The sequence below is a fragment of the Bufo bufo genome, chromosome 1, assembly GCF_905171765.1.
Source record: "Bufo bufo chromosome 1, aBufBuf1.1, whole genome shotgun sequence".
Lineage (NCBI taxonomy): Eukaryota > Metazoa > Chordata > Amphibia > Anura > Bufonidae > Bufo > Bufo bufo.
Genome location: NC_053389.1, coordinates 222,532,349 through 222,557,453, shown reverse-complemented (window position 1 = coordinate 222,557,453; position 25,105 = coordinate 222,532,349). Strand labels below are relative to the sequence as shown.

Here is a 25,105-nt window from a genome sequence, read left to right as displayed (position 1 = left end):
ATATTTTAAAAAATGGAATGGACACGGAAAGAAAATACGTTCGTGTACATGAGCCCTTACTGGAAATGGCAGGTGACTACTGAGGTGAGCGCTGTGTGCACACCTGATGCAGCAATGACACGTTTCACAACCACAGCTAACTGTAAGTCGGCACAAAGTGGTGGACGGCAGCGCTGCTCTTTTTATGTCCCCCGGTGGTATCCCTCCTCCCGGTGTCGTCTACTCCTCCCTCCCGCCCCCTCCTCAGTGGCATTTATGAGTTGCTCGGTGCTCCCCCTCACGGTGGATCTCAGCATGGAGCTCACTGTGGAGCAGCACCGCATCCCACTGAATGACGGCAACAGCATCCCGGTGTTGGGGCTTGGAACCTACTCCCCCCCTGCTACGGTCAGTTATAATAATCCCTGATACTCCTGCGCTGATAACCGGGTACTGCTGTGCTACTCATTGTAGAACTCTAGTACTATCTAATTACTGTTATAATAACCCTAGTACTCTCATACGCTTATTACTCTTCTAACAACCCTATTACTTTCATCCAGAATCTAATTCTAATTCTCCTACAGTAATACTGCCAGAAAAACTCACAGGCTCCTAACCCTACTATTCCTCTAAGCAGTCGTAATACTTTTGTTATACCCTGTTGTTCTTTTATAGTTCTATTACTTCTATTATATGGTTGTTAATATAAGTAATAGTAACATTGGTAACAGTAATAGTGTAATACTCATAAATGCTTGATTTTTGCTGCTTTAATACCCTGTTGCCACTTTAATATCCTATTATCTGTTGCATTAACCTGGTCAGTGATATATTACCCTAGTACTGGTGTAATTACCCTATTATTTCTTTAACAAACTGTTACTGCTGCAATATTCAGATTACTCCTATTATACCTTTAATGCTGTCATAAACGTATTACTCCTATAATACCTTGTTAGTGCTGTAATATACTTATTATTTCTATAATAGCCTGTTACTGCTATAATATACTTATTACTCCTATAATACTTTGTTACTGCTGTAATGTACTTACTACTTCTATAATACCCTGTTACTGCTGTAATATACTTATTATTTCTATAATACCCTATTACTGCTGTAATACAGATGTAGCAGGGGTAACACACACACACTCTTAACTCAAATTTCTTAACTCATTGCGTTATCTTGAAACAAAAGCCATTGAAAAGCAATTGCTTAACACATTTAGTTGCATTTAGTTTAGATAACATGTCTCATAAAGCATGTGTGTTAACCCTGCTACATCCGTATACTTATTACTCCTATAATACCCTGTTACTGTTGTAATATACTTATTACCCCCATAATAGCTTTACTGCTGTAATACACTTATTACTCCTACTATATAATACCATGTTACTGCTGTAATATACTTATTACTCCAAAAATAGCCAGTTAATGCTATAATATACTTATTACTCCTATAATACCCTCTTACGTTACTCCTATAACACCGCATTACTGCTGTTATATATTTCTTCTCATATGCTGTTCCTGCTGAAATATACTTATTACTCCTATAATAGCCAGTTACTGCTGTAATATACTTTTCACTCCTATAATAACCTGTTACTGCTGTAATATACTTATTACTCCCATTATAGCTTTGCTGCTGTAATACACTTCTTACTCCTACTATATAATACCATGTTACTGCTGTAATATACTTATTACTCCAAAAATAGCGAATTAATGCTATAATATACTTATTACTCTCTTACATTACTCCTATAACACCACATTACTGCTGTTATATACGTCTTCTCATTTGCTGTTACTGCTGAAATATACTTATTACTCCTATAATACCCTATTACATTACTTCTATAACATCCTATTACTGCTGTTATATACTTCTCATATGCTGTTACTGCTGTAATATACTTATTACTCAAAAAGTAGCCAGTTCAGGCTGAGTTCACATCAGTGTTTAGCCTTTCCATTCTCCTGCTCCGTTGTAGGACAGATTTGGCACATACCGTAATTGAGCCCATGGGAGCCTGCGGAAGATTTTTGAAGCAGACAATAGTCGTGCATGCAGAACTTTTGTTTCCACTTCAAAAATCTTTCTCTGAGCGGAAACCTATTGGACCCCATTGTAGTCTCTCTGCAGCTCAGTTATGTGCTGATTCTGTCCTTTCCGTTCTTCTGTCCTATAACGGAGCATCAGAACAGTAAGGGCTGTTTCACACGAGCGGATGGCGTGCACGTCATCCGCAGCATGAATGACAGCCAAGCCGTGTTCTGGACAGCAGAGACACGGAGCAGTAACATGATTGATAATGCTCCGTTCCTCTCTGTGACCTTTTTACTACAAAATCACGGTGACAACTTTATCTCACTGTCATTTTGTAGTAAAAAGACAGAGAGGCACGGAGCATTATCAATCATGTTACTGCTCCGTGTCTCTGCTGTCCACTTCGGGGCTTGGCTGTCATTCATGCTGCGGATGACACGCACGGCATCCGCTCGTGTTAAACAGCCCTAAGGCTGAACACTGATGTGAACTCAGCCTAAGGGCTCATGCACACGAACGTATTTTCTTTCTATGTCCGTTCCGTTTTTTTTGCAGAACGTATACGGAACCATTCATTTCAATGGGTCCGCCAAAAAAATGGAAGTTACTCCGTGTGCATTCCGTTTCCGTATGTCTGTATTTCCATTCCGCAAAAAATAGAACATGCCCCATTATTGTCCACATTACGGACAAGGATAGCACTGTTCTATTAGGGGCCAGCTGTTCCGTTCCTCAAAATACGGAATGCACACGGACGTCATCTGTATTTTTGGCAGATCCGTTTTTTTGCGGACCGCAAAATACATACAGTCGTGTGCATGAGCCCTTATGCTGTTATAACTCCTATAATACCCCTACTAGTGCTGTAATATCATTGTTACTACTATAATAACCCACTACTGCTGTAATATCACTGTTACCACTATAATAAGCCTACTCGAGCTGTAATATCACTATTAATACCAAAATAAGCCCCACTAGAACTGTAATATAACTATTAATACTAGAATAAACCTACTAGTGCTGTAATATCAGTATTCCTACTATAACAACTCTACCAGTGCTGTAATATCGCTATTAATACTATAACAACCTTACCAGTGCTGTAATATGCCTATTACTACTATATCAACCCTACTAGTGCTGTAATATCACTATTACTACTATAACAACCCAACCAGTGCTGTAATATCACTATTACTACTATAACAACCCTACCAGTGCTGTAATATCACTATTACTACTATAAAAATCCTACCAGTGCTGTAATATCACTATTACTACTATAACAACCCTACCAGTGCTGTAATATCACTACTACCACTATAACAACCCTACCAGTGTGTTAATATCACTATTACTACTATAACCAGTGCTGTATTATCACTATTACTACAATAATAACCCTTCCAGTGCTGTAATATCACTATTACTACTATAACAACCCTACCATTGCTGTAATATCACTATTACTACTATATAAACCCTACTAGTGCTGTAATATCACTATTACTACTATAAAAACCCAACCAGAGCTGTAATTTCACTATTACTACTATAACAACCCTACCAGTGCTGTAATATCACTATTACTACTATAAAAATCCTACCAGTGCTGTAATATCACTATTACTACTATAACAACCCTACCAGTGCTGTAATATCACTATTACCACTATAACAACCCTACCAGTGCGGTAATATCACTATTACTACTATAACCAGTGCTGTGATATCACTATTACTACTATAACAACTCTACCAGTGCTGTAATATCACTATTACTACTATAACAACCCTACCAGTGCTGTAATATCACTATTACTACTATAACCAGTGCTGTAATATCACTATTACTACAATAATAACCCTACCAGTGCTGTAATATCACTATTACTACTATATCAACCCTACTAGTGCTGTAATATCACTATTACTACTATAATAACCCTACCAGTGCTGTGATATCACTATTACTTCTAAAACAACCCTACCAGTGCTGTGATATCACTATTACTTCTAAAACAACCCTACCAGTGCTGTGATATCACTATTACTTCTAAAACAACCCTACCAGTGCGGTAATATCACTATTACTACTATAACAACCCTACCAGTGCTGTAATATCACTATTACTACTATAACTAGTGCTGTAATATCACTATTACTATTAAACAACCCTACCAGTGCTGTAATATCACTATAGCTACTATAATAACTCTACTAGTGCTTATGATTATATTATCCATACCTACAATAGAATTCTATAATAAGCCTATTACTCCCATAATAACACTCTTCTGAAATAGCTGTCTATAGAACATACACTGTAATAACCTGGTATAACAAAATATAATGTAATACAATGTAATATGTGTTATAATATGCTGCACCTGTTGTTCTATAGTCTGACCCTGTATACTGTATCTCCCATACACCTGTTATATTGCATCACTCCTAGGGTCTCATACTCACCCCCCTGGCCTGGGGAATTAATGCATAAATTTACTAAATTGCTTCTTAATAAAGTGTCTGTATGGTTTCTACCTCTATATTAGACCAGAACTTCATTATTTTGTGCAATTTCTACCTTAAAATATCTATAATCCGATGATTTATGTGCTAATATTTAAATGGATATTTAAGCGCAAAAACAAAATTATCCCAGGGGCTCCACATGCTGTAAAAAAATACAGGGCCTTACACTCACCCGATCGATCCCCAGCTGCTGCAGTTGTGATGGGGACAGAAATTATGCTTTGGGCGGAGTTAGAGGCGTGGCCTAGTATGATAAAATTGCAGTGATGTGTTCCGGCATATATTGTCCCTCTTTGCGATTTTCAAAAGTTGGGAGGTATGCACCCCAGTCCTCCTCCCCCGTCTTCACATCGGCCTGTTCATCGTCATTTGGCAGAGGCCTTCATTGAGGACCTCATTTATTTATTCTAGTACCTTATAATCCAGTAGTCCAGTTGGCATATGCAGCATGACCCCAGAAAGCAGCACTGGTTGCGCCAAAGTTATGTAGAGGCTAGCGCCTCTACATAACTTCAGCAGATCCACCGACCAGGCGTCTAAAACGCCGGCCTTAATAAATGACCCCCAAGTACATTTTTGTTGCCATGGTTTGTACTGCTTTTTGTGAATGCTACAGCAGCACCTAGTGGCTAGAACTGTGTACTTACTACACATTGCTAAATAAAACATCGCATGATTGCATATAATGTGATGCTGTTTGTTGTAGGAGGCCCCCTCTTTTTACAGGGGAATAAAAATAGTAATTACCACGGCATTTGGTAAAGTAGACGTTGGTTTTGCAGTCTTTTGCAGTAGTGTTGTTCAGGTTGGTCATAGGACATTGGGGTTTGATTTTATCCAAGGGAGGACTGAGTGCCCCAACTGATAATGTAACTGGATCCCTTAGTAATGACAACTTTCACCACTAATTTCCACAGTTTTGGAAGTTGTAAAGCCGAAGGAGCTTGTCTTGACTTGTTCATCAGGAATTTTTTTAAGTGACCCTTTATCACAGTGCCGCTTTAACATTGTGCTCCTTTAAGATTAACGATAGGACTTAAATAATAGTGCCAGTCATCAATTGCCAGTCACCGCAACCCTCATAGAGTGCATGCCGGTGACAGCACCCTACCTATGCTAGGGGCACAGCTTTCCTATCACAATGCCAGCAAGCCACAAAGCCAATCTGAGAAGTCCAGTCACGGCACAACAGTGCCAGATGTCTTTGGGGTCTCCATAATAGTGCCAGCCATTCATAGTGTCCATGTACTGTACAGTGCTCTTAAATCATCTGCTTTCCTGCCTAAAGCCTCATTCACACAGTATTTTGGTCAGTGATCTTCATCAGTGATTTTGAGCCAAAACCACATGCGGATCTTTCTCTAAGGCTGGGTTCACACTTGAGCGTTTTACAGCGCGTTCAAACGCGCTGTAAAACGCTCAACACATGAAAACCAATGCTTCCCTATGGCCCTGGTTCTCACTTGAGCGTTTTACAGCGCTGAAAAACGCGCTGTAAAACGCCCTACGCTCAAACAAGTACTTGAGCTTCTTTGGGGCGTTTTGACGCGCGTTTGTGGCCATAGGACATTGCAGTCAATCACACAAACGCGCGTTTACTATTGCAAAAAACGCTCGTCAAAAACGCACGTCAAAAACGCGCGTTAAACGCGCATATCAAAGACGCTCAGGTCTGAACCCAGCCTTATACCTTATCTCTGTGGAGGCTCCAAACCTGATTTTGGCTCAAAGTCACTGACCAAACGCTGACTATGTGAATGAGGCACTGGCATAACTATAGGGGTCGCAGCGGTTGCCAGGGGGGCCCAGAGAGTACTGTACTTTCCATAATGGAAGCGCTCACTAGTCTGCAGGAGGAGGGGTAGAGAAGCGCTGTGAGCGCTATACAGTACTTACCCCTCCTCCTACTTGCTCTTCTCAGGGCCCACTCTGCTGTGTCCTGGCTGCCTGCAGCGTCAGGATGTACAGAGCGCACTGTGACCCGACGCTGCAGGAGGTCAGGTGACTGCAGCGCGGGCCCTGAGAAGAGAAGACAGCCAGGACAAGGAGAGTGGTGGCAGGAGAGGTAAGTTACTTTATTATTTTACAGTCTGATCTGAGGTCTGATATGGAGGTCTAATGGGGGGTCTGGAGAGGTCTAATGGGGGGTCTCGAGAGGTCTAATGGGGGTCGGGAGAGGTCTAATGGGGGGGTCGGGAGAGGTCTAATGGGGGGGTCTGGAGAGGTCTAATGGGGGTCTGGAGGTCTGACTGGGGGTCTGAAGTGGTCTAATGGGGGGGTCTGGAGGTCTCTCTGGGGGGTCTGGAGGTCTGACTGGGAGTCTGGAGGTCTGACTGGGGGGTCCGGAGGTCTAACAGGGGAGTCTGGAGGTCTGACTGAGAGTCTGGAGAGGTCTGACTGGGGGGTCTGGAGAGGTCTGACTGGGGGGTCTGGAGAGGTCTGACTGGGGGGTCTGGAGAGGTCTGACTGGGGGGTCTGGAGAGGTCTGACTGGGGGGGTCTGGAGAGGTCTGACTGGGGGTCTGGAGAGGTCTGACTGGGGGTCTGGAGGTCTAATTGGGGTCTGATTGGGGGTCTAGAGGTCAAATGGGGGTCTGATTGGGGGTCTGATTGGAGGTCTGATTGAGGGTCTGGAGGTCTAATGGGGGTGAGATATGGGGGTCTGGAGGTCTAATGGGGGTCAGATATGGGGGTCTGGAGGTCTAGTGGGAGTCTGGAGATCTAATGGGGTCTAGAGGTCTGATATGGGGGTCTGGAGGTCTGTTATGGGGATATGGAGGTCTAATGAGGGTCTGTAGGTCTAATGGGGGTCTTATATGGGGGTCTGGAGGTCTAATGGAGGGCTTATCTGAGGTCTGATATTGGATCGGGGTCTTACATGGAGGTCTAATGGGGGTCTGATCTGAGGTCTAAAACTGGGGTCTTATATGGGGTCTGACATAGAGGTCTAAAGGAGGTTTGGTCTGAGATGGGGGGATCTCATTTAGGGTTTTATATAGGGGTCTGATCTGAAAGGAAGGGGTGTTTTTGTACTGACGCACTATTGGTGTGGTACTAGTATTTTCAGGGGGACTGTTTCTGCAGGAAAGTATTGGGGAGCACAGTAGGCACTGTATTGGGGGTGGCAGGATGGGGTGTTGAGAAGGTGGGAGGATGGAAAAGTAGGAAAGTAAAGATGTATGTTTGTTAAACTCTGCAGAGACGAGGCGCGGCTGAAAGAAGTCACCATGGCGGTCTGGTCTAACAGGAGAAGAAGAGGAAAGAGAATATCTACATCAGAGGAGACGTCACTGGATGTAAGAGGTATGTGGCGCTGCATGACCCTGTATGTTCTGTAGCGCTATATGTAATGTTTTCCAAATATGTCTTTAAAGGGGTTGTCCGCTTTTTTGTATGAGCACTGCCTTCTCTGCTCTGTTTACCTGCTCATCACTGTAAATGCTACAGCGAGCAGGTGAACAGAACATCTCATATGATCGCTGCCCTCTCTTCAAATAGCTGATCGCCGGGGGTGCCGCAGGACCCCGGCTGATCTGATATTGATGACCTATGCTGAGGATAGGTCATCAGTAGTAAAAAGAAGACAACCCCTTTAACAGTAGGACTGGAATGAAGGGGGGTGGCATTTCAATATTTGCCTTGGGCAGCAGAAAAGCTAGGTGCACCCGCGCTGAGTGAAGGGGGAAGGGGGGGGGGTGCGGGCAAGCTGATCTCTTGCACCAGAGCCCATGAGCCTTTAGCTACGCCCCTGGAGTGAGGCTTTACCCTCCTAGAAAGTAAGATGTCAGGGGTCAGTCAACCATTGCCTACCCTGTATGATCTCTTCCTGGGGTAGAAATTAGAAAAGAAAGGTGGCGTCCCAGAACAGCTAGATTCAGAATTCATGATTGGGTAATAGTAAATGAGCTGTCCTTAGGGTTTCTTCATACAGCGAAAATTATACATCAGAAAACTGATGTGTACTTGCAGAGAAATACACTGTATTATGCCCCATTCACACAACCGTATCTTTGTTCCACTTTTTTTCAGGATCGCACATGGACCCAATCATTTCCATAGTTCCACAAAAAAAAAGGACAGCACGCCAGCATTTTTTCACTGGGTCCGAGAAAAACAGATGCAACACGGATGTGACATGGACATCACCTGTATTTTTTGCAGATCTCTAAGGGTGCATTCACACCACCATTTGTATTTTGTGGTCACAAAAAATGTGAATGACATCCGTCTGAGTTAAATCAGTTTTTTTTTTTTTTTTGCGGATCCATTGTGAAAATTTTTGGAGGGGATTGCAAAAAGAATGTGGGTCTATGGGACCGATAGAAATAATTGTGTCCCTGTGCAATCCGCAAAAAATGCAGATCAGATGCGGACCAAAAATAATGTGTGAATGGGGCCTAAATCTGAGGCTGACCCTGAGGTTTCTGCCACTGATTTTGTAGTTTGAATGCCCTGGATCCGACTGCTGATTAACACCATTCAATGGGGCTAATCTGCCAACGGACAGCCTGCAGTGAGCCCTTGAGGAGCCGATGCAGAGGATGGGAGTGGTAGTGGTCCTGATGAGATGTTATTTCATGGTGTACTCCCTCAAGTCGTTGCTTCATGGGGATCAGTTCAGCGGAAATGCAGTTTAAAGAATGAGACCAGAAGTGAACGTATAACAGCCTCTCTATACTAAGTGCAAAATATTCCTTATGGTACATCCAATAGAAGCAGTTTCTGGCACCGGTTAAGGAGGTATGGAGGCAGGTTGGATGGCTACAGCTTAGCACGTGTGGGTATAGGTGTCCACTGTAAGGTTCAGACTTGAACTTTGATTGGCCTAGTGGTAGTTTTGGGTGTCTGAAATGCAGGATTTTGTTGATCATTCTCCTATCTTGTCTCTCAAGGGTTTTTCTTGAGGCAGGATTAGGTAGGTTTCTCTGGAGGCGCTCTGCGGTGTGCTTCCTCTCCCTCCTGTGCCTACACACAAACTCCCCCCTTCTCCCCCGGCAGGGAGCTGGACCAGCCCACTCTCTCTAAGAGGGGAGGGACAGGGCGGTTGGCCCTGTTCCTGCTAACCTTTTGCCATCCATATTTCCTACTGGAATGTACGGCCAAAACACAAAATAGGTAACATTATAATATACAAAACAACTTGCAAATGAAAGAATGAGGAACTGGAGTCAGGAAGAAGGTAAGTCATCATCTTCTTCTTGCAGGTCCAGCAGAATGAGGTGGTTGCCAACACTCCCCCCCCCCCTTCTTGCACAACCCCTTTAATCTCTGACCCTCTTTACTACAAAAGTACTCCTGAGAGAGAGACCAGACATCTGAGAAGGTCTAGAGCTCACAAAGCCATACATTGAACTCAAACAGCACAGGGAAACACGTGAGGCTCACGGTGGGCCGATGGGTGCAATAGTTGTTTGTACTCATGGTTAGCAGATGCCTCCCTGGGCTGGCATACAATGGATGGGAAGACAGCACGAAATCCTCCAGGACACTCTCGGTTGCAGGGAACACCAGCCAGATGGAAGTTGAGGTGCCCTTGATGGTAATGGGTGTAAGGTGCTTTGGTGGCTGGGCCCCTGGTTCGTGACGCCAGCACCGTTAGGTGCAAATGTTGAGAGTAGTAGTAAGAATGAGGAGTCAGTTGTTGTAAACCAGTTGAACATTTACTGAAGAATCAATAGTCTCTGGACAGTTGGTACAGTTCATCAATGGAAAGCATTTTGTATAGTAATAATAAGTTCACTGGTAATCCTATTATCAGGTAGTGGCAGTTGTCAATGGAGGGATTCTTCTAATGCTGATACTTTACAGGCAAGGATCCTGGTGGTAATCCCAAGTTCACTCTATAGCACTCTGGTACTAAAGTATGCTGATATATCTGGTTATCCTTTAAGGGCGCTCTTCCTTGTGGCAGGCAAACACATCTGCTTCATTATTTGGCAGGATACTCTTATAAATAGGTTTTTCCACTATGACCCGGAAGGCTTGTTTAGTGGATAAGGACAATTATGGCCTTAATCATCCAGTTGTGTCCAGGTACTCGGAAAGTTGCTCTCAGTCACTTGTGCTTATGAGGTCCATAAGCTAAGTTTAGCTGTTACCCTCACTAGGCTCTCTGCATCTTTTTACATAGACTCACTGTCTGGTGCTTGAGTTCTGTAGTTGTCTTCTCCAGGCTTGATCAGGGCCCAAAGGAAAAGAAAACTGCTGACTTTAGCCTGTCTCTCTCCTCCATGAACTTGCTTCTCCTCCTCTCACACTCCAACTTCAACTAACTCAGACTCCAACTAACTATCTTCCTGTCTAGACACACCCAAGCTATATGTATTATGTGGTGCCAGCACCACCTAGGGGCGAATGGCTGCAAAGACATTGCCAGTCTGATAAAAGGAAAATACCATACAATGCAAATAAACACATGTAAGATATTTGAAGTGTCCCATGTACACACATATGTGGGACGCTGCACCTATGGGTCTTCTGAGAGACTGCAAAGTGTCTTTAGAGACAAGGAGTACTATAACCACCAAGACTGTTGTTTTCCATATGCTGCGACATACTGTTGTTGCCATTTGTACTATAATCCTTATCATAACCTTAGTGTAGAGACAACGGACCTGATCACTGTCTCCATCGTTCAACGGTCCTGTCTTACACTCAGCAAAGAATCCAACATAAAGGGCACCCCAATCAACACCAGGCAGGAGTCCCAATACCAGGATGTACCCCAAGGTCAGAAAGGGTGTGCCCTCCAGTAATTGCACGGATCTAGGGAGTGCAAGAGTGGAGATCGCTACTGTGATCTGTGAGTACTACCGATCCCATCCTCCAAGCACTTCCCAGCGGTCCGCTGCAATATATTTGGAGCTATATTATAAACATAACCTTACAGAGGTCAGCCCCTTTTCTGGGGCTCATTCACTCGACCATATGTATTTTGTGGTTCGCAAAACACGGATCTGCAAACAATTCGCATGATGTCCGTGTGCATTCCATATTTTGCGGAGCGGACAATAATAGGACATGTTCTTTTTTTTAGAGAAACGGAATGCACACAGAGCCACTTCCGTTTTTTAGCGGACCCATTGAAATTAACAGTTCCGCATATGGTCCACAAAAAAAACTGAACGGACACGAAAAGAAAATATGTTCGTCTGCATGAGCTCTTATACCTAGGAATGTTATCATGAATTGTCCGTCACTTTCTAATACATCTTTAATTATGTCTCCTTGGTCCGTTTATGATTATTGAATATCATCATACCTTCTCCATTGAAACACAGTACTCTCTCGACTCCTACAGCATACGCTAATGGCAGACACACTGTATTTCAATGGAGCAGACATGATGACTTGTCTGGTCACGTGTCTCTCCTTAGCCATTTTTGAAAAGGAACTTCATCCGAATGGAACAGTAAAGCGGCTGAGCAGGGGATGTGGTTTCAATAATTGTAAAAAATAGTAATAAAGATGTACATAAAGATTTTAACTATCCCCATACAGTAACTTTATAGCTGCTCCATGCATATTGTAATCTAGTAATACATAGTAACACTATAAGATTACTCTGAAGATCTGAGGTAGTCACAAGCCTCAGGAGCCATCAGTTGCTCCAGGTCATGTGCACAGGTATATTAATAAAGGTATACAGGGAGTGCAGAATTATTAGACAAATGAGTATTTTGACCACATCATCCTCTTTATGCATGTTGTCTTACTCCAAGCTGTATAGGCTCGAAAGCCTACTACCAATTACAAATTAAGCATATTAGGTGATGTGCATCTCTGTATTGAGAAGGGGTGTGGTCTAATGACATCAACACCCTATATTAGGTGTGCATAATTTCAGGCAACTTCCTTTCCTTTGGCAAAATGGGTCAAAAGAAGGACTTGACAGGCTCAGAAAAGTCAAAAATAGTGAGATATCTTGCAGAGGGATGCAGCACTCTTAAAATTGCAAAGCTTCTGAAGCGTGATCATCGAACAATCAAACGTTTTATTCAAAATAGTCAACAGGGTCGCAAGAAGCGTGTGGAAAAACCAAGGCGCAAAATAACTGCCCATGAACTGAGAAAAGTCAAGCGTGCAGCTGCCAAGATGCCACTTGCCACCAGTTTGGCCATATTTCAGAGCTGCAACATCACTGGAGTGCCCAAAAGCACAAGGTGTGCAATACTCAGAGACATGGCCAAGGTAAGAAAGGCTGAAAGACGACCACCACTGAACAAGACACACAAGATGAAACGTCAAGACTGGGCCAAGAAATATCTCAAGACTGATTTTTCTAAGGTTTTATGGACTGATGAAATGAGAGTGAGTCTTGATGGGCCAGATGGATGGGCCCGTGGCTGGATTGGTAAAGGGCAGAGAGCTCCAGTCCGACTCAGACGCCAGCAAGGTGGAGGTGGAGTACTCGTTTGGGCTGGTATCATCAAAGATGAGCTTGTGGGGCCTTTTCGGGTTGAGGATGGAGTCAAGCTCAACTCCCAGTCCTACTGCCAGTTTCTGGAAGACACCTTCTTCAAGCAGTGGTACAGGAAGAAGTCTGCATCCTTCAAGAAAAACATGATTTTCATGCAGGACAATGCTCCATCACACGCGTCCAAGTACTCCACAGCGTGGCTGGCAAGAAAGGGTATGAAAGAAGAAAATCTAATGACATGGCCTCCTTGTTTACCTGATCTGAACCCCATTGAGAACCTGTGGTCCATCATCAAATGTGAGATTTACAAGGAGGGAAAACAGTACACCTCTCTGAACAGTGTCTGTGAGGCTGTGGTTGCTGCTGCACGCAATGTTGATGGTGAACAGATCAAAACACTGACAGAATCCATGGATGGCAGGCTTTTGAGTGTCCTTGCAAAGAAAGGTGGCTATATTGGTCACTGATTTGTTTTTGTTTTGTTTATGAATGTCAGAAATGTATATTTGTGAATGTTGAGATGTTATATTGGTTTCACTGGTAAAAATAAATAATTGAAATGGGTATATATTTGTTTTTTGTTAAGTTGCCTAATAATTATGCACAGTAATACACACAGATATCCCCCTAAAATAGCTAAAACTAAAAACAAACTAAAAACTACTTCCAAAAATATTCAGCTTTGATATTAATGAGTTTTTTGGGTTCATTGAGAACATGGTTGTTGTTCAATAATAAAATTAATCCTCAAAAATACAACTTGCCTAATAATTCTGCACTCCCTGTATATATTTTTGTTGATATTGGCTTTTTTTTTTGTTTTGTTTTTTGTTATGTGCACTCAGTGCCAGGGTATTAAGATACACAGGGGTGCACCACCAATGAGGCCAGGCGATCGCCTCAGTCAGCACCAGGTAGGGGCAAGAGGGGGGCAGCGGAAGGGCCATAGGCAATGAGCGCTTTCATTGTGGCAAAGGGGTTAGGTTAAGAAATTGGCATGGGGGGCATCGTTTCAGTTTGCGCCTCAGACAGCAGAAAGGCTAGGTGCACCCCTGAAGATACAGGGCACAGCAACAAATTGTATCTTTGACCTGGGTGGAAAATGGCTGTCAACCTGCAAGTCTTCAGCCATTGCCCTGAACATTCCACCTACCTATAAATACACTGCTCAAAAAAATAAAAGGAACACAAAAATAACACATCCTAGATCTGAATTAATTAAATATTCTTCTGAAATACTTTGTTCTTTACATAGTTGAATGTGCTGACAACAAAATCACACAAAAATAAAAAAATGGAAATCAAATTTTTCAACCCATGGAGGTCTGTATTTGGAGTCACACTCAAAATTAAAGTGGAAAAACACACTACAGGCTGATCCAACTTTGATGTAATGTCCTTAAAACAAGTCAAAATGAGGCTCAGTAGTGTGTGTGGCCTCCACGTGCCTGTATGACCTCCCTACAACGCCTGTGCATGCTCCTGATGAGGTGGCGGACGGTCTCCTGAGGGATCTCCTCCCAGACCTGGACTAAAGCATCTGCCAACTCCTGGACAGTCTGTGGTGCAACGTGACGTTGGTGGATAGAGCGAGACATGATGTCCTAGATGTGCTCAATTGGATTCAGGTCTGGGGAACGGGCGGGCCAGTCCATAGCATCAATGCCTTCGTCTTGCAGGAACTGCTGACACACTCCAGCCACATGAGGTCTAGCATTGTCTTGCATTAGGAGGAACCCAGGGCCAACCGCACCAGCATATGGTCTCACAAGGGTTCTGAGGTTCTCATCTCGGTACCTAATGGCAGTCAGGCTACCTCTGGCGAGCACATGGAGGGCTGTGCGGCCCTATAAAGAAATGCCACCCCACACCATTACTGACCCAATGCCAAACCGGTCATGCTGGAGGATGTTGCAGGCAGCAGAACGTTCTCCACGGCGTCTCCAGACTCTGTCACGTCTGTCAAATGTGCTCAGTGTGAACCTGCTTTCATCTGTGAAGAGCACAGGGCGCCAGTGGCGAATTTGCCAATCTTGGTGTTCTCTGGCAAATGCCAAACGTCCTGCACGGTGTTGGGCTGTAACCCAACTCCCACCTGTGCACGTCGGGCCCTCATATCACCCTCATGGAGTCTGTTTCTGACCGTTTGAGCAGACACATGCACATTTGTGGCCGGCTGGAGGTCATTTTGCAGGGCTCTGGCAGTGCTCCTCCTGTTCCTCCTTGCACAAAGGCGGAGGTAGCGGTCCTGCTGCTGGGTTGTTGCCCTCCTACGGCCTCCTCCACATCTCCTGATGTACTGGCCTGTCTCCTGGTAGCGCCTCCATGCTCTGGACACTACGCTGACAGACACAGCAAACCTACTTGCCACAGCTCGCATTGATGTGCCATCCTGGATAAGCTGCACTACCTGAGCCACTTGTGTGGGTTGTAGACTCCATCTCATGCTACCACTAGAGTGAAAGCCCCGCCAGCATTCAAAAGTGACCAAAACATCAGCCAGGAAGCATAGGAACTGAGAAGTGGTCTGTGGTCACCAACTGCAGAACCACTCCTTTATTCGGGGTGACTTGCTAATTGCCTATAATTTCCACCTGTTGTCTATCCCATTTGCACAACAGCATGTGAAATTGATTGTCACTCAGTGTTGCTTCCTAAGTGGACAGTTTGATTTCACAGAAGTGTGATTGACTTGGAGTTACATTGTGTTGTTTAAGTGTTCCCTTTATTTTTTTGAGCAGTGTATATTATAGCCACCCACATTACTGATATTGAAATGCCAATCCCCTAAGCAATTGGTAACTTGTCCCAGCCAGTGCAGGACACATCCACCTACAATTAATTTCCTTTTTATAATACTATATTATGGTCACCATGAAGCCCAGCCTGCAGTTCCTGTCAGCCAGTTTCTTCTGTTTTCCTTCCTCCCCTTCTCCATTCCCTTAGATGCCAGTTCTCTACTAGAACAGCCCCCCCCCCCCCCCAAAAAAAAGAGTCTTGGTTAATGAATAAAAGCTCTGTATGGAGCAGAGTCATATGTCAGCACTGTATAAATAAAGCGTAATAGTAACATTGAGCAAAGGTCTCACCATGGCCATAAAACTAATCACATTTCTCCATGGTCTCACCAGGACGGCTGGGAAATTGCTGACTAGTCGTACCTTTGAACAGTGAGGTATTAGCCGTGTATCCACAAGTGCACCATCACCTCTAACTGATCCAATCAGGAAATCCAGTTTATTTTTAATGTTTTTTCTTTTTTATTAACCCCTTCAGGACACACTTTTCGCCTTCCTAACAGAGCCCATTTCTGAAAATCTGTCACTTTATGTGGTAATAAGTTTGGAACTCTTTTACTTATCCAAGCCATTCTGAGAGTGTTTTATCGTGACACAATGTACTTTATTTTAAAGGTAAAATTTAGTCAATATGTTTTACCTTTATTTATTTAAAAAAAATCAAAAATGTATGGAAAATTTAGAAAAATTGCCTATTTTCGAAATTTTAATTTCTCAACTTTTAAGAAGGATAGTGATACCTCATAAATTAGTCATCAACTAACATTCACCATATGTCTACTTTATGTTTGCATCATTTTGTGAATGTCATTTTATTTTTTTATGATAGAAGGCTTAGATTTTTAGAAGCAAATTTTTAAGGACATTTTCAAAATTCACTTTTTTGAGGACCAAAAGTTATTTTGTGGGGCTTACGTAGTAGGAACCACCCATAATATACCCTATTTTGGAAACTACACCCCTCAAGTTGTTCAAAACTGTTTTTACAAATGTTGTTAACCCTTCACAAGAATTTAAGGAAAATCTAGACGAAATTTCAACATTTCACTTTTATTGCAGATTTTAAATTTTAATAAATTTTTTTGAGTGTTAACAGCCAAACAGACCTGCAGTTTATAGAAACATCCCATGTGTGGTCATAAACTGCGGTATGGGCACATGGAAGGGCTCAGAAGGAAAGGAGCACCATATGGTTTTTGGAGTGCAGATTTTGCTGGACTGGTTTTTGGGCTACATGTTATATTTGAAGGCACACTAAGGTACCCCCACAGTAGAATCCCTAAAAGTGACCCTAATTTGGAAACTAGGCCCCTCAAGGAATTTATTGAGGGGTGTACTGACCACTTTGACCCCACAGACTTTTAATAGAATTTAAAAACACTTGGGTGTGAAAATGAAAATTTTTATTTCTTCCAATAAATGTTGCATAAGCTCCCCATTTTTCATTTTCACAAAGGGTAACAGGAGAAAAAGCACCACAAATTTTGTTAAGCATTTTCTTCTGAACATGGCAACACCCCATATGTAGTTGTAAATTGCTGTTTGGGCACACGGCAGGGATCAGAAGAGAAGGAGCGCTATATGGTTTTTGGAGGGCAGATTTTGTTGGAATGGTTTACGGGCGACATTTTGCTATTGATCAGCCTCTGGAGACCAGTACAGCCATTTTCTGACAACCATACATTTTATTTTTCTCTCAACTGAGCTCTATCATTGGTTCTACTTTGGGGTACATACAACTTTTTTATCACTTTTTATTTAGCAGTTACCCAAATATACAAAAGGCTCCAAAAAGTCACCACTGTGTATATTAGAATAGATTCACCACACCAAAAAAAACAAGAATTTATAAATACACAGTATACAATAATTCTAGAAATATATTTTATTGATCCATCATAAATAATGTTAAAAAGATCAAAAACAGTGGCATGCATATACAAAATAATAGAGACACAATGGGCGTATAACCCTTCAGAACAATCCCATATATGAACTGGGCGCAGACCAGTATTACACCCCCTGTGTAGTCCAATTCCCAACCAGTACAATAGATATGCTGTTTTTGTGTTGCCATTTTCTGAGAGCCATTTTTTTTATTTTTGAGTCAAACTTATGTAGTGGCAGATTTTTTTTTTGTGGGATGAAGTGATGTTTTCAGTGGGGTACATTACTTTTGATTGCTTGCTACTGTACTTTTTGCATGGCAAAGTCTCCAAAAAATTGCTATTTTGGCGCAATTTTTTATTTATTTATTATTTTTACGGCATTAATCTGACGCGGTATATCATGTGACGTTTTTATAGAGCCGGTCATTACGTAAGTTTCTCTATTTTAAGTGTTTATTATGGGAAAGGGGTGTTTTTTTCGGTTCTTACTTTAACTTGAAATTTTTTATTATGAAAAACAAATTTTTTACGTTTTTTTTTTTTTTTTTTACTTTTTGTCCCACTGTGGGACTTGAACTTTTGGGGATCTGATCCCCTCTGCAATGCATTACAAAAAATGTCTGTGAGACCCAGCCAGGGGGCCACCTACAGACCTCTGTAGAAGGCATTGGGCTGTCTTCCCAGCCATCTGGTCACCCAGCCCCCTCCCTCCACACAGCCCATACATGCCGCAGTAAACGCTGACCGTGGCAAAGGGTTAAAGCGCCGGCATCAGTGCATTTACCGATGTCAGCGTATACAGCAGGGGCTCAGCTGTCAGGAACAGCTGGACTTCTGCCGCTGATTGGGTGGGTACAGCTCGCTGTACCTGTATGGAGGATGTTGGGAAGGGGTTAAAGGGGTTTTCCGGAATTTACATATTGATGACTTGTTCTCAGGATAGGTTATCAACATGAGATCAGCGGGGGTCTGGGTCCCGGTGCTCCTACCAATCAGTTGTTTGAGGAAGCTGCAGCGCCATCCATTTGATAGTGGCTGTGCTTGGTATCACAGCTCAGCCTCTTTCACTTGCATGGGGCTGAGCTGTGCCTAGGACATGTGACCAATAAATGTAACGTGACATAGCCTAGAAAGAGGCCTAAGCGTTCACGTAGGGCCCCAGCCTCTTCATACTGCTAAGCGACGGGCTTCACACTGCCTGGGTTGTAGCTCACTGGCTGCACACTGCCGGGGCGTTAGTTTTCTGTCTGTATGCTTCTAGGGCTGGAACTCTGACTACACACTGCTGATGGGGTTATAGCTGTCTGGCTGCACACTGCTGGTGCCAGAGCTGTAGCTAGGCTTTTCTTCACCCAGGGCAAAGGTTCAGTTCACTGCCCCCACCCTGTTACTAAATCCCTTGGCGACCAGCACACAGGCTTCAAGCCCCTGTTTTCCCCTCTCTACCTATGCCTTTGGCGTGTTCCAAAAATTGTTAATAAGCCGCACCGACTCATAGGGAGCCACACCCAAAAGGTGATACTACCACGGCAGTTCTCTTTCTGTGGGTGATGACTATTTATCCATACAGTTGAATTGATCTATGAATGCCAGACACTTGTAAGGGACATGGCCTTAATGTCTGCTTAGGCTGGATTCAAATGTAGTTGTAGTGTATTACATGACCAATTACTGCACAGCAAAACCGTTTGTAATAAATTACTATGGTTTAAATCTCACCCACTTAGTTAGTAATATGTAAAACTGCAGATCTGCAGAACAAAGTCCTGAACAGCAAGTCCAAGTCCACCACGTGTGAAAGTACCCTCACATCTAAAAACCGGTTGGCCAAAAAGTACATTGCAAGACCGAATGTTAAAAATGCTACGTGTCAGGTGGAGGGGCTCTGACAGGTTAGCACTGGGGCCCAAGAACTTCATGTTACACCTCTGCTTCTAGACATCCCCTCCTCCCATACAGCTGTGGTGTTTAAGGGGAACGAGGAGATGGTGGGCAAACACCTCTGTTGCTGCTTATCATACATTTTCCAGTTCAACCTGATACCTTTTCCCCGTAACTTGACGCAAACTCTGTAATGGGTTCCCAATTACTGCCATTTGGCTCCATTCACATGTCCATAATTTGGGTCCGCATTCGTTCCGCAATTTGAGAACCCATTCACTTTCAATGGGGCTGGAACGGATGCGAATCCGCATTTCCGGGATCCGCATCCGCATTTTCGGGATCCACAATTCCGTTCCTTGAAAAAAATAGAACATGTCCTATTCTTGTCCGCAATTGCGGACCAAAAAAGGCATTTCTATTATAGTGTCTGTGAGGTGCGGTCCGCAAATTGCGGATCGCACATTGCAGGTGTTCGTGTTTTGCAGATCTGCAATTTGCGGATCCGCAAAACGCTTATAGACGTGTGAATGGACCCTAGGGTTGCCAGCATTTACTGTGAGCTATAAAATTATGATAATTAATACCAAAATAATCTAGTCAAGTACCACCATCATCTCTCAGACTACAGCTACCCAAGCAAGCTACTATGCGTATAAAAGTACTCCATAGAAAGAAAGGAAGATTAGAAGGTCCATAATCTACAAGGCCTTGCATTAGAGTCAGTCAGCAAGGTAATCTGTTAATTTATGGCAGGAAGAGACTTTGCTGCTGTAAGAGAGAACATTGCTAACACACCCTTCCGCACTTTGGTTTGGCCAGCCATATCTTAATTTTGTACCCCTCAGCCTGAGAATAACAGAACATACACTACTCACAAAAAGCCCTTACTACTTGGATGGCATTAATCCAGTCATTGGGCTTCTGCATCAACAACACAGGCCTAATTTCATCTTCATGGACGACAATGAGCCAGCTCATCGAGGTCGAATCATTAAGAAACGGCTGCTGGAGACTGGGGTACCTCAAATGGAGTGGCCTGCGCTTTCTCCAGACCTGAATCCTATTGAAAACCTATGGGATCAGATGTGTGGCTGTGTAGAGGCTCGTTGCTCTGTGCCCCAGAACCTCAATGACCTGAGGGCCGCCCTTCAAAAAGACTGGGATGCCATCCCTCAGCAGACAATAAGGCGACCTTTGAACAGTATGAGATGTCGTTGTCCAGCTGTAATTGATGCTCAAGGTAACGTGACAAATTTTTGAGACATTGGCATTTTTTGTGGGGTATACCCACCACTGTTGTTAGCTTATGTTTCAATAAATTGAGATGAGGAAATCACCATTGCATGCTTCTACTTATATCATGAAAGTAGGACATTTATCACTGTAGCGTGAACTTTTTACGTTTTCCATAAATTTCACCCTAAATTTTAATATCCCTAACTTTTTGTGAGTAGTGTATACCCAGAACCTCAATTGCATGCCTAAGGTTCTGCAGAGAGACTTTAGAGACTTTAGAAAGACAGAGGGGATTACCAAAACACCCAAAGTTGCTGCTATCCTTTCCCAACAAACAATATCGGCTAAGCTTACACGCGTAAAGAGGGCGGTGTGGCTATGGGGCATGGCTTAACACAGGGTGTTATTTGATCATATTTTGAGTTTTACAGGTTTTTTTTGTTAGTTTTTTTTTACATAAAACTCAATTCTTTCCCTGTTGGGGACACTCACGCGTATTTAACGTTTATTTAATCACAATTTTTAAATCATCTTTGTCAGGTTTCAAAACCCATACCCATCTGCATTTAAGTCAAAAATCCTAACCACTGAGCTGTATAACCAGTGGCGGATCCAGACCCTAGTCTCGGGAGGGGCACTTCCAGATTATTTTCTGTCCGCCGCCACAAAACAATGGTGCTTATAGAACAGACTACACAGTGTAGAGGTATACTGTATATGGTGTGGCACAGTGTATGCTATATGTGTATAATATAAACATATTTCACATGAAAACTTACAATTACTTGGCTTGGCCCTTGGGGATCTTGGACACCACTTCAACACTTTGGCTGGGGGGCTAGGTGGAGCTGATGTTGTGTTTTATCCTAATGAGAAAGATTTCATAATAAGGTTTTGCAGAAGGGGCAGTGGGGTCGCAGAGCAGGGAGAGGCTGGTGCTGCTACTAGGGGGTCATACCATGGGGGAGTAATAAAGCCCACCATAATGCCCCCCCAGTAGTAATAATTCTCCTTATAATAGACAGTGCAAAAATACCCCCTTGTAATGCCCCCAGTTGAGCTAATGTCCCCATAGTGCCCCCATAATGTGCCAGTATAAAATACCCTTATATAGCGCCCCCAGTAAATGCCCCCATAGTGCTCCTCTCCCCTCTTCCTCCTAGTGCCCCCCATAATGTACCAATATAAAATGCCCCATATATAGTTCCCCATTAGATGCCCTCAGTGTCCCCCATAATTTGAAAGTCTAAAATACCCCTTCTTAGTGCCCCCCCGTAGATGACCCCATAGTACTCCTCTCCCCCTTCCTCATAGTACCCACCATAATGTGTCCCAGTATAAAATGCTACTGTACAGAGCCCCCCATAAAAAATACCCTCTCTTTGTGGACTCGGTAGATGCCCCTATAGTGCCCACCAATAATGTGGCAGTAAGAAGTGCCCCCAATAATGTGGCAATAATAAGTGCCCCCAATCATGTGCCAGTAAAATGTGCCACATAGACGCCCCCCATCATGTGCCAGTAACAAGAGCCCCCCCAATCATGTGCCAGTAATAAAAGCACCCCCCCATCATGTGTCAGTAATAAGAGCCCCCCATCATGTGCCAGTAAAAAGAACCCCCATCATGTGCTAGTAACAAGAGCCCCCCATCATGTGCCAGTAATAAGAGCACTCCCCCATCATGTGGCAGTAATAAGAGCTCCCCCATCATGTGGCAGTAATAAGAGCTCCCCCATCATGTGGCAGTAATAAGAGCCCCCCATCATGTGCCAGTAACAAGAGCCCCCCCAATGTGCCAGTAAAACTGTTATACTTACCTCCATGTCAGCGATGCGATGCCGGCCTCTTCCGGCCTGTGTCCCGCGCTGTACAGCTTAGTGCCTGCAGCCTATCAGAGGAAGGGAAAGGGACACGCCTCTCCCTCCCCTGCCCCACAGCACAGCCATCTGTATCGCTGTCCTGAGGACAGCGATACAGATGACTATGGAGATGAGCGCTCATCTCCCTGTGCCCTGCCGCCACCGCCCCCCACTTGTGAGCAGGGGGGGGGCAATTGCCCCGTTGCCCCCCCCGGATCCGCCAGTGTATAGAACTCAATACTAATAGATGTAGGATAAATTCTGGCTAAATACCTAGTTAGAATTTTCCCATGTATTATGTATTTATATATAGCAGAAGTATCATTTTATATTTTTTTTACATTTAAATTTTTAGTACTGTATTTTCCCTTTTACTAGAGGCACCTAAAATGCACCTTGGTTTTTGACTAGGAAAATAAGAAAAAAATATTTTTCGGCAGACCTCAAATCAGCCCTGCACTCATGTCATATCTCACACCAGACCTCATATCAAGCCCTTCCCCCCCATGTAAGACCTTAGATCAGACCTCCCATATTAGATCCCGCATCAGCTGCTTATCAGAGATAAAATAAATGAACTTACCTCTCCTGCTTCGCCGCTATTCTCCAGGTTGGGCGGTCTGTGTTGCAGTCACGCTCCCTGATCTTCTCCGGGCCCCCTCTGCACAGTTACCTGTGTGCAGCTTCAGCTCATAGTATGCACACTACGTCCTGGCACTGTACACACTCAGGACAGTGCAGTGCCTCACCCGCAGAAGATGGAGAGGTGAGTACAGATTGTGCTAGCAGCACTTCAGTCACCGCTCCCTGGCACCTCTACATAACTTTGGCGATCCACCGCCGGCTATAGGGTTTATTAAGACCTGTGTCTAAAACGCCAGTCTTAATAAATGTGCCCCTTAGTTAAGTCTATCCTGGTATGTTTTATGCTTAAGACCCTCCACCACTTTTGTAGCCCATCTCTGCACCCATTTCATTTTATTGATGTCTTTTTATCTAGTCGATCATTGACTCCATCACCATTCCCCAGCCATTGCATCTGCTTCCACACTCCTGCCTGGCACCCTGCCAAAAACACTTAACAGCAAGAGCACCCCAACTACCACCAGGCAGGAGCCCTAACACCGGGGTGTGCCCCAAAGGAAGAAAGGTGCACCCTCCTGTTACTGCACAACCATAGGGCGTATCAGTGTGAGGACTGTCTCTGTGATCCATGTGTTCAGGTAATAACGCCAGAACTACTACCACTCCCATCCACCACCTGCTCCTCCTGGGCCTGCTGCACAGGCTCATAGAAGCGCCATGAACAGTGAGGATTCCAAACTCACAAGTCTTCTTGCTGACTGCAGCGAGCAAGTTTAGAGTGATCTTACACTTATGATCTACTATGCCAGGAACATGCTGAACTGTCTCCAGGCCTTCCGATAATAATGGTTAGGGAAAAGAAACATGCAAAGTCCATTTATATTTGTGCATGTTAATGGAAATTGGCATCGCTTCCTCCAGGAATTCCTCAAAGCCCTGAACAGATGCACTGTGCAGCCGGGACACTTAAGCCAGGGTAACAACAGTTCATGTGCACATACCTCATTCAGAACCAGGAACTATCACATTACTATGAAGATCATGCATTAAGAGTGGTGTGAATGACATGCTGCTACAGCCGGAGAATTCCTACCTATTGGAAGTGACCGCTATTTTCAAGTATATACTGGAAGACTTACAAAATATAAGGGCAGTGCCTTGTGAAAGTATTCACACCTTGGTGTTTTTCCTATTTTGTTGTATTACAGCCTGGAATTATAAGTGATTGATTTTTTTTATTTTTTTGGGGGGGTTTAGGGGGTGTACCATTTGATTTAAACTACATGCCTGCCACTTTGAAATATATACGTTTAAGGGGTTTTGCCATCGTCTGCTTTCCTTCACACAACCATAGTTAAGTGATAGTCTCTAGATACCTGCATCTACCCCTAGGAGGTACATATTTATACAGCTACCATTGAACGCGATAAAAAAACTGTGAGGCAGGTTTACGAATGAAAATGTGCAATTTGCGTAAAAAAAAACAGGCATGCATGCTTAGCATCACATTTACTAACCGTTTTACACTCTGCCCAGATGCCAGCTCTTCCACTGGGGTAGCCAGTGGGGAGTCAGCTTCTGGACAAGAGGATAGGGGAGGGCAGAGGCCGACTGCGCTCTGCCCAGATGCCAGCTCTTCCGCTGGGGTAGCCTGTGGGAAGTCCGGCTCTGGAGAAGAGGATAGGGGAGGGCAGAGGCCGACTGCGCTCTGCCCAGATGCCAGCTCTTCCGCTGGGATGGGGTCAGGGAATCCTGCCCCCAGGACCTTGTTGCGGATCAGTTGTGGAGAGGAGGGATCGTTTACCTCCTCCTCCTGGCATTCCTGCAGGGTTGGTGGGGGATCCGTACCGGCCGT

The 25,105-nt window shown here is 43.8% G+C and overlaps 1 protein-coding gene across 1 annotated transcript in view; it reads left to right on the top strand.

Moving 5' to 3' along the window:
- The first annotated feature begins 243 nt into the window (after positions 1 to 243).
- The window catches only part of LOC121003676 (aldo-keto reductase family 1 member D1-like), a 42,226-nt gene continuing 17,364 nt past the window's right edge, over positions 244 to 25,105 (top strand). Inside the window, exon 1 of the mRNA XM_040435546.1 lies at positions 244 to 387. Coding sequence (XP_040291480.1) covers positions 256 to 387 — 132 coding nt within the window. The 5' untranslated portion in view covers positions 244 to 255. The remainder of the gene's footprint in view (positions 388 to 25,105) is intronic.